The 10,289-nt window shown below is 35.1% G+C and overlaps 1 protein-coding gene across 1 annotated transcript; it reads right to left on the reverse strand.

Annotated features, from left to right (window-relative positions):
- Positions 1-1,482: 1,482 nt before the first annotated feature.
- LOC115980176 (protein argonaute 5-like) lies at positions 1,483-8,840 on the reverse strand. The gene is made up of 21 exons (XM_031102459.1): positions 8,132-8,840; positions 6,833-7,053; positions 6,585-6,734; positions 6,358-6,491; positions 6,159-6,262; positions 5,745-5,848; positions 4,902-5,157; positions 4,671-4,781; positions 4,518-4,589; positions 4,109-4,231; positions 3,836-4,004; positions 3,636-3,757; positions 3,409-3,546; positions 3,198-3,340; positions 3,043-3,105; positions 2,896-2,959; positions 2,584-2,707; positions 2,437-2,510; positions 2,215-2,309; positions 2,083-2,114; positions 1,483-1,984 (listed from the first exon to the last, which is right to left on the reverse strand). The coding sequence occupies exons 1-21, from the start codon at positions 8,708-8,710 to the stop codon at positions 1,824-1,826; spliced, it is 3,039 nt and encodes a 1,012-aa protein (XP_030958319.1). The 5' UTR covers positions 8,711-8,840; the 3' UTR covers positions 1,483-1,823.
- Positions 8,841-10,289: the final 1,449 nt, after the last annotated feature.

Raw genomic sequence — 10,289 nt, forward strand, 5'->3', positions numbered from 1 at the left:
CAATCTGCACCAAAAAAAAAATCCTGCACACGAAAGAATAACAAAAAGAACATGACTCATTTGCAAATTGTTGTTCAATCATCTAGTCCTTATACTCCTATAATAAGACGCACAGGTTGCAAGCTTTCCAAGAACATTATAACTCATCAGTCATCAGCATAGTTGGAAGTAACACAAATCACAACTAATAGGATCCAGCTATTATTCATGCTAAAAGTTAAAAGTAAGCCCTGTTTTTTTTTTTTTTTTTTTTTTTTTTGAGAAAAGTTAGCTCTGTTTGACAATCTAAGCATACTACTTTTAATAAAATCCTATCTTTACAATACAGAAAGTGGATTTTATAGTTGTCTGTTATTAGAATTAAAATCCACTACTACATGCTTGGCATTTAACTTTTCAAATTTAAAGACTTTTATATTGATGATAAAAAGAAATTTATAGACTTCTATATTGACGGTAAAAAACAATTATCATAAAGATAGGTTGAACCTATTATATATATCTTAAAAAGGTAAAAGGAAGTTGTTTCTTAGTCTAAAATTTGACTTTCACCATTGATTATAATACATATTATTCTGAAATCTGACTTATATAGATTGAGGCCGTTGTCAGGAATCACTTCCCTTGCTACATGCAAAACTAATAATTTGTGATAATACTTATATAATATTTAGATTGTTGGAATAACAACAAATCAATATTATCTCACCTTTTCTTACCCTACATAATTGTATATCACACAAAACTAGGGTATAGAAATTACATTTATTTTTTTCATTCAGAAAAAGGGAATTGACTTTTTTTGTTATTCATATCACATTTTATTTAAAATACTAAATTCATATGCATTTATAACTTTTCGTAGGTTTAAAATACTATCTTATAAAGAAAAATAAAAATGATACTTGCAACACAAAAAGCCATTGTCTGCCACATTGGTAATCACCATTCACTTTATTTTTGTTCAAGGCAATCGAAATAGCAAATATAATTAGTTTTGCTTGTACAGAGGGAAGCAAAACAGTTAACCGACTTTTTATTTAATTACTAAAGCCATATACATATATAGAGGAACAGCCATATATTGAGCAACACTTGCAGTTCTGTGAATTTGAAGTTATCCCATTTTTCATGGAGGACAATGCCTTCAATTCGAGCCACTGCCTACTTGCAGGGGATAATACTTCAGGGCTTGATTGCCTGTGCTTTATCCGTGCGTGTGCAATTGCATGTATATAGGCTTGCAAACCCAACCATTTTATTATCTTGAATAAATTTACCTAGGGGCATTTCTTGACAACCCCTAAACTCTCCATGTTACCGAGCAAAGTGGTCATATTGACCTGAGTTGGATCTGAAAGCGAATATTACTTGACCATTGCATTACCACAATTGCCATTTCCAGCTCGGGCAACTCGATGACCTTTTTCAAGAATGTTACAACTTACAACCACAGTTCAACAGCATCAAGTAAAAGCCAACTGTAACACCAACATCAATATACTGGGAATTGAACTTTTTCTTTTTGCTATGGAAATTATACACCATTCTCACCACAGTTCAACGGCTCGTGGCAAAGAAGCAGTTTCACAGACATATAAATATGCCCAAAAGAAAATTAAAGCCTAAAGCCTCTGGGAAATGGAAACTATACCAAAGCACCAATCGCAAGAGCATATTAACAAAAGATAGAAACATAAAAGGGGGAACTATGAGCATCATCCAAAATTAACCCCACAAAAGGCCTAACTAATCTCAGTAGAGAAACAAAAGAGGGACCAATGAGCACTATCATCCAAAAGAAACCCCACAAAAGACCTATCTCAGCAATAAAACATGACTTCCTTCACATTATCCTTGATCAGAGGAAGGGGCCGGAACTCTCTTCTGTTCTCACCGCCAGTAGAACCACCATCTGATGTTTCACCCTCAATGTAATAACGTGCTCGAAAAGCTGCTAAATGGGCATAATATGCAGGAGGAACTGCAATAGGAGTTATCGATTCAGTAGAGAAATAAGAATATGCACAAACTAATTGTAATTTAAATGAAATAAATAAAAGGAAATAAAAGATATCAAACCTATGGAAACTGATCGAGTGCACCTTGCATACCTGAAAAGGAAGTTGATCAAAGTTACAAAATAACACAACAGAAATGTTTTTATGATCCATAGAAGGAATTCAAATAAACCAGGGATTGGAAGGGAATTACGTGTAACACAAATTATTGGTTAGCCCTTGTAACAGATCTGCAGTAAAATTGTTCTCATCGTACAACACATGATAGTGCGTAGGGCGGCTAGTCCCCTGCAAGTACAATACAAATGAATTCAAATCATTCCTCTACAAGGTATGTCTATTTATAAATCATAATCAATCCATAAATAAAGCCAACTGTTCTCAAAGTTTATTCTACAATGAACCAAAGTTTTACCTGTATACCAGCATGGCTGTTAAGGTAGAAGTCAAACTCAGTTGGATGGCAAATCTTTGTATCGACAACAGTACCTACACAGAGATACAGTCAGTTGTTGTAAAATCAACAAACTGTAATTGACCCTAGGGTGACAAAAATGGGAACCTGGTTGAATATTGCCACTCCTGTCTGTCTGATTATCTGTAGGAAAAAGGCGTGTATGATGTCTTTTCTGAACAACAACAAAAGTAACTTTCGGCAGATAATTTTCCTCTAGTGAAAGACAGGCCTGAAAGAAACAGTTATAAAATTAGAGACGAAGGTGTCAACATAAAGACAAAAAAAAACTAATATTCAACAATCAAGTCATGTTGATTCGGAATCGTTTTCATCCTTGTACTCCTGACATATGCCTATCTGATACATAAGGGCACCCCAGTACAATGACTCCCGAGTTCACAACAATAGCTATAATACCTTTCTTATTGCATCCATCTCATAAAGCAGAACTTGACTAAATTGACCTTCACTAACACCATCTCTGTGAGTAAAATAGAATAACATCAGATATACATGATGAAGAAATCCAATTTTGCACGATAAAAAAAAAAAAAAAAATTATACCTGTAGAAAATAATCCTGTGGGGTTTTTGCCCGGTTGCTCTTCTGAAGGCAATAAGTTGTTCTCTGAAAAAAGAGTGACACAATTGAAGGAAAAACGAGAAAATAAAATAATATTTCCTTCCACTAAGGTAATAAAGAATCATGCATGACCTTACCTGATCAAGCCTCCATGAACTAAACCCCTTTGAGGATCCTGCACTGATTTATAGAGATCCTGGATAATTTCTTCACGGTGCTCCTGTGCAGAGACGAGTCCTCTGTATTTGGTTACCTCCGGCCAATCCATAGAAGCCACTACCTGTATCAATCAATTAAACCATTTAACATGATAAAGTCATAAAGGGGTTAAAAAACTACATGACATACCGCAGCTATCGAAGGGCTAGAGTCCTCTCCTGGTTGGGGATGTGTCACATCCGCACCAAATATAATTGTAGGGCGATCAGATACAAGAGGCATTCTTTTTTGAATAGCATCAGTTAACACATTGTTACGTCCCCCGGCCTATAAAGAGTTTCAATTGTCAGTTTAGATATTTGAATCCACCAATGAATTCAACAGGATTAGTCAATCAGAAATCATATAGAACTAACCTTCACATTGATCTTGAGAGCCAAATTTTCAAGGTACTGCTTACTAAGCTTTGATGCTTGCTTGGGCTGACAGCACTGAGAAACAATTCCTAGCTCCGTTTCACATATACGTTTAATCTTCCCTAAAAGCAACAAAAATTATTTTAAGCAAAAGAACCCAATTCTAATTATAAAATCTGAATACTGATTGAGTTGCTCACCATATGACCCAGTGACATCAGGCAAAATAATTATCAACAGCTGAAGCTGTTTTCCTGGCTCAATTTCTTTAAGTTTGGCTGCACACTGCTTGTGAATATCCATGAGAGCCCTATCAATTTGACCAGGATGAGCTGAATGTATTGGTATCAAAGGGTTTCGGCTAAAATCCTGGTGAAATGTGCAAAAATGTCTAGTCAATTATCTAAATTCAGTAAGGATCTACACATTATACAATAAAGTAAACATGAAACACCAGGTAATATGACTCATACAATTCCTTTGCTGTTGCACATGTTGACCAATTCATCACAGAATTGGAACGGAAAATCTCTGTTCACTCGAGTAGAGAAATTCACACATGTCCAATATGACACTCTACCACCATTGACCATTTTCTACAAAATCAAAATTATAAAGGTTAATCAAACTAAAATAACATTTACTAATAATAAAAGCCATTCACAATATGCAGGCAAATAACCTTTGATACTTGAGAAACACCCAGATTAATCATTTACCTGCCACTTATTTCGGGCTACCATTATTCATTTGGGTGATGCTCTAAAGCAAACATAAACCCAATTTTACAGAATTTTCAAGCTAAATAATGTCAGGAATGGAACAATTATAATACAGTGGAATCAAGTAACCAGCTACACAACCAAATAACCACCATCTGACCTTGTTTATCATATTCCATTGCCCCATCCTAGGATTTTCCCTTGATTCTCTCCCAGTTGCATGATAAGTAAGCTGCAAAAACGGAAATGACATTAAATTTTACTGTATTATATAGACTAAATAGCTCAAACATACAAAGCACCACAAAATTACCATTGGAGGTGGCAGCACTCGGGCATCAACTGTTGTAAGTCCTTGTCGTACGTCAATTCCAAATTCCTCACGTACAAGCTTAAGACTACTAAAATCATTATGCTTTACCATCTGTAATAAAAGAGAACCATACATCACCAAATTACCAACAACGAATCCATATTGGAAATCATACAAGCTCATTCAAAAGAGATGTGAACAAATTATTGCCAATTTACAACATTAACATACCCCTGTGATACTCCGTTCCCTTTCAATAGGCCGTTGACATGTTGCTCTTAGTAGGTTAGTTACCTGTCTTTCATTTAATCTCTTTGTGTATCTCTGTCCAGCACCAATCTTACAAACCTCCATCGGTAAGTAAACTGGATTCGAATCACTACCAGCTTGAAGGGCAGGCAAAGACGCATACTGCAGAACAATGCCATATTTATCACGAAAATATTGAAGAACTGATGTCTTTGTTTTCTTGTCATCAAGGGTAAACCTGATGGAAAATGAACATAATTAACCCAAAAAAATTATTTTTAAAAAAAACACTTAAGTTGAAGAAGACAATTTCAAAGCACAAAAAAAAAATCGAAACACAGCTAACAAATAAACAAGTCACTAGTAAGACAAATTCTTATCACATTAGTTTTTTTTACCTAAATTGCTAACTTAATACAACTAGAAAACAATTTGCAGTATAAGCAAACTTAAATCCATGAGAAAGGGTAGTTTCTAAGAGCATTTGCAAATGAATAGAACAAACCAATAAACGTCATAAAAGATATCATTTAGAAAAAGAGGCAAAAAGGGGGAGGGAGGCAGTTACTTGAGATTTGTCAAGAAACAATGGAATTTTCATTAAATAAAATCCTATTTATTATTCAATTTTTGTATTCAACTCCAAAAAAAAAAAAAAAAAAAAAAAAAAAAACCAACAATAACAACAACAGAGCAATGCAAACAATCTACCTAGCTGAATTGGTATTTATATTCACCACATACAACGTTATGGTTACATACTAAATACACCAATAAAAGAGGGGGAGAGTGGAAGAGGACAAATACAAAAGTCTAGTTACTCACATTAACTGGCTAACTGGTTGTGTTGAAACACCAGTGACTTTGTAACTTTTTGCATACTCCGTATGAGTAAGCTCAACCTTTATTCCTCTCAAAGCCTTTTTAATCTGAAATTCACAAACAAAACAGAATTACTTCATTGGAGCTAATTTATGCATCAACAAACCAATTTTTTTATATAAGTACATCATCAACAAGCCATTGAAAGTAAAACTTCAAGTAATAGCCAACAGAATATCTGAAGATAGCATATGTGATTGTACATGTTTACACTGTTGGCTAACTTTAATCACATAATATTTTTCAAATTTTTTTTTTTTTTGGGTACAATGGAAGCTAACTTTAATCATCATCTACATTTCATTCAAAAGTCACATTTATTCATCAACAATCACATCATACAGCATAGAAAATAACCTTAATACGGTCCTGATCAGACAGCCTTGACAGATTAAAACGGAAATGTTTTGCAAGAAAGTCAATCACAAGAAGTGGTTCGTAGAATGCTCTGGCTGACACATCTGCAACAAAATCAATCATATGTTAGAAGCAATATAACACAAGTGCAACTTTGAATGAAACATACCGAATAAGCATAGATATGAATGAGGAATACCTATATTTAGAGAAAGCCCCATCTGTGTTGGCCTGAGAGATTGGTAGTAGCCTCTCCAATACTCAATACCATCACCCAATTCTCCTTGAGTACCCAAGCTAGGATGAAAAAAAGACCTCCCCACAACAGTATACCTATATAGTCAAATTTTCACCAAATTAATACAGTTTTAATTTTTTAATTTTTTTTAATCCATATCTATAGAAGAAAAATGTAGATATATTTACTTCAATGATGGTTCTGCTCTGAGTACCACATCGAGAGCTTGAATTGTTTCTTGCGGAACATCTGACTGCCTACTGATTAAAAACTCTTTCAGGTGCTGTAAGTCATGCTTAGCAACCAACTTAATTGCCACTTTGAATTGGCGTTCTTTTCTGCACCTCAAAAAACAGAGCAATGGCAACTCATATCAGACAAAATTTAAACCACCACAAAATTGAAAATACCCAACAAGAGAATGAAAGAACAATACCTCGCAGAACTGGAAGATGAAGATGCAGGATGGTCCTCATTTTGTAACTTGACAATGAACTCTTTGGATGTAAATGGCAATGCTCCTGCAGTATAAAGGCTCTTTCTGCCATCATAAGCAGCCCTTCTGTTACCAAAATGTGACTCTCGGTACATTGTATCTAGCTGAGTCATTACATTCCGATTCACTTTCTTTGATGTTATCTCAGGTGTTATAGTCACCTAAACCAACACAAAATATACACATGCATTACATTCAATACATATTAAATCCTCAAATAAATATCCAAAAACAAAAATTACCATCAACAGAGAGCCGTTAGTCCTGAAATGAGAATCAAATCTCCATTTATGGACCCATTTTTACATTCACACATGCATCAACTTCACACTATAATAATAATAATAATAAAAAAAAAATTGAAATTCAAAAGGTCAAAGAACACATAAATATTTTTTTAAAAAAATTAATGGACTTAAAAATTATCAGTCTTGCTGAAATGAGATTTTTAGACAGGAAATAAATAATAAATAAACACAAAAAAAGGAGAAACAAAACTCCATTTATGGACCGATGGTTACATTAACACAAACATCAACTCCGATTCACTTTCTTTCAAGTTATCTCAGGCGCTATAGTCAACTAAACCAGCACAAAATATACACCTGCATTACATTCTATACATATTGAGTCCTCAGATAAATGCCCAAAAACAAAAACTACTACCAACAGAAAGCCATTAGCCCTGAAATGAGAGTAAAAAAAAAAAAAAAAAAAAAAAAAAAATCTCCATTAATGGTTCCATTTTTACATTCACTGATTCTCACACATGCATCAACTTCACACACTTTATAAAAAAATTTGAAAACCAAAAGGTCAAAGAACACATAAAATATGAAGAAAAAAAAAATTAATCAACAGATTTTTTTTTTAAATGACTAAAAATCAACATTGTGCTATCAGTCTTGCTGAAATGCGATTCTTCAACAGTAAACAAATAATAGATAAATAAACACAAAAAAAGAAGAAGAAACAAAACTCCATTTCTAGACCGATTGTTACATTAACACAAACATCAACTTCACACATTTAAAAAAAAAATTGAAATAAACCAAAAATTCAAAGACAAGAAATAAAGAGAAAAAAAATTGTAATCAACGAAGACTTAAAAAATAAGAGTAAAATAAAATATATGAAACAGGATGATGAGAAATAATTTTGGAGCATTGAAAAAAAAGGCATAAAAGGACAAAACGTATATAAAAAAAAGGAGACGAAGTTTGTGTATAAGATACTCACATCGTAGTGGTGGAGATCTCTATCGGCGACTTCAACGAGAAAATGATTTGCTCGGACTTGGATTCTCTTTCCGACGCTTCCGTAGCCAGGCCTTCTCGGAACGACCACGGCTTTCGAGGACAAAGGCTGTGGAGGTCGATCCTGCAATGTGACTGTCCTTTCGACACCTCTGGCCAGGTCAGCCACCGTGGACGACGATGGCTGAGGCTGAGGCTGAGGCTGAGGCTGAGGCCGAGGCTGAGGCTGAGGCTGAGGCTGAGGCCGAGGCTGAGGCTGAGGCTGAGGCGGAGGAGGAGCCGAAGTTGAAGGTGAAGCGAACGATGATGGTTGTGAAACAACCGGAGCAGGCACCGGAGAGAAACTAGAGGGAACAGTACCGCGGCCTCTTCCTCCTCCTCCTCCACCAACGGCACCTCTACCTCCGGCGCCTCGTCCACCGGCGTCGCCTCGTCCGCCACGACCACCGCCGTCGCCTCGTCCGCCTCCAGCGCCTCTTCCTCTACCACCGCCTTGTTGAGACGCCGGTGACGGTTGATCACGACGATAGTCCGGTTGTCTACCGCCGCCACGTCGTGACATTGTGTGCGCGAGAGAGAGAGAGAAAACTCAGTGAAGTGTGTGAGACTTTCAATGACTACGAGAGAGAGAGAGAGAGAGAGAGAGAGAGATTAAGCGAAAAGAAGAGTGGAAGAGGCAAAGAAGAAGAGAGTAGATTGTATATAAATAAATAGAAAGAAGAAAAGCAAAAGACGTGTGGAAAATCAAAATATAAAAGCATTTAATTTTTTGGGCGACGGCGGGTTAATTTTTTTCTGACAATTTTACCCTCCAATTCTTATCCTAATACCCATTCGATCGCTATCTTGAACGTTTAAATTACCCTTTCAACTAATCCAATTTTTAAAAAAAATTGAAAAACCGCTATACCATTGAAAATGCCGCGAGTGGGGAAGATGAGTAGTTTTTTTTTTTTTTTTTTTCGAGTAACATGAGTAGTCGTTAACAAGTCGTTTTGGATGACGAACCGAACAAATATTAAAACGTCTTTAATTAGAGAATTTTCAGTTCATTACCCTTGAAAAGTGGGTGCATTTAATTATTGGCCTTCAAAATGGTTTTATGTCAGATTTTTGTTTTATTGAGCCTAGACTGTAGAGTTAGGAGAGTAAATATTTTTTTTTTTTTAGTTTCATTTATTACTCTAGTCGTATTTTTAGCCCTTCATTAATTAATGCAAATTTTTTATTAGTGAGACTTTATAGTCTCCCGTCTTTAAAACATACTAAGGAAAAATTATATGATTTTTATAATAAAATTACGATATTGAAAGAATCACACCTATTTAACATTATTAAGACAGTTTATAATAAAAAATAAAATAAAAACTGACTTTTACTCAACAATTTTAAATATAAATTTTTTTTAATAAAATGATAAATAAGTAACTTGTTCACGTAGTCACAAGAACAATATAATTTTTCCACGTACTAATTGACATTTCCCATTAAAACATGGAGAGGAAGTGTTGGCATTGATGGCTCTGGTTTCAATTTGAAGACAAAACCCAAGGGGGTAAAATAGTCAAAGGGGGGTTATTGGGAACAGAGAAGAAATCGTATTGGATAGAGTGAGTACCATACGGTTTGCCCAAGAAGAAACCAGTAATTATTTAATTCCTAATTCCTAGCGAGCCATCACCCACGACATACAAATTTTTAGGCGGCGATGTGGTACACAGAAAATCGTGACGTGGTTTGGGAAATAGGAATTCCTAGGTCGTTGGTGGAGTCACTGTGGACCCCACCAATTGTTTATAAAAAATCCGTACAATCCTTTGCGTAGTGTGGTTGGAGACGATTCATTTCCTTTTAGGCTTAACACGTAAGGTCTGTGTGGGGAAGGAACAAAGAGAAAAAGGCTGGAACATTGTAAACGGAATAAAATGTTTTAAGATATTGATTTTTCTACTCTATCCTTACTATATAAACCCCAACTTTTGGACCACCTTGACATGTGTTGAAGAAAATGCTATTGAAAAAGTATGACTTAGACATGTTCGAAGCTTTCAGGCCACGTTTTGATTTAACGAAGTTATAATACCAGTTAAAGCATTTAGTATAAACTTGTATTATGTATTAGGCTTAGCGTGGAAGGAGCT

Source organism: Quercus lobata, chromosome 1 (genome assembly GCF_001633185.2).
Source record: "Quercus lobata isolate SW786 chromosome 1, ValleyOak3.0 Primary Assembly, whole genome shotgun sequence".
NCBI classification, from domain to species: domain Eukaryota; kingdom Viridiplantae; phylum Streptophyta; class Magnoliopsida; order Fagales; family Fagaceae; genus Quercus; species Quercus lobata.

Bases quoted from the DNA above. Each gene is read 5' to 3' on its own strand.
- LOC115980176 (XM_031102459.1), bottom strand. From the start codon at position 8,710: ATGTCACGACGTGGCGGCGGTAGACAACCGGACTATCGTCGTGATCAA. The intron at 3,341-3,408 runs GTATGTCATGTA...TGATTGATACAG, and splicing joins CTAGCCCTTCGATAGCTGCG to GTAGTGGCTTCTATGGATTG. The intron at 3,106-3,197 runs GTAAGGTCATGC...CTCTTTTTTCAG, and splicing joins GTTCATGGAGGCTTGATCAG to AGAACAACTTATTGCCTTCA.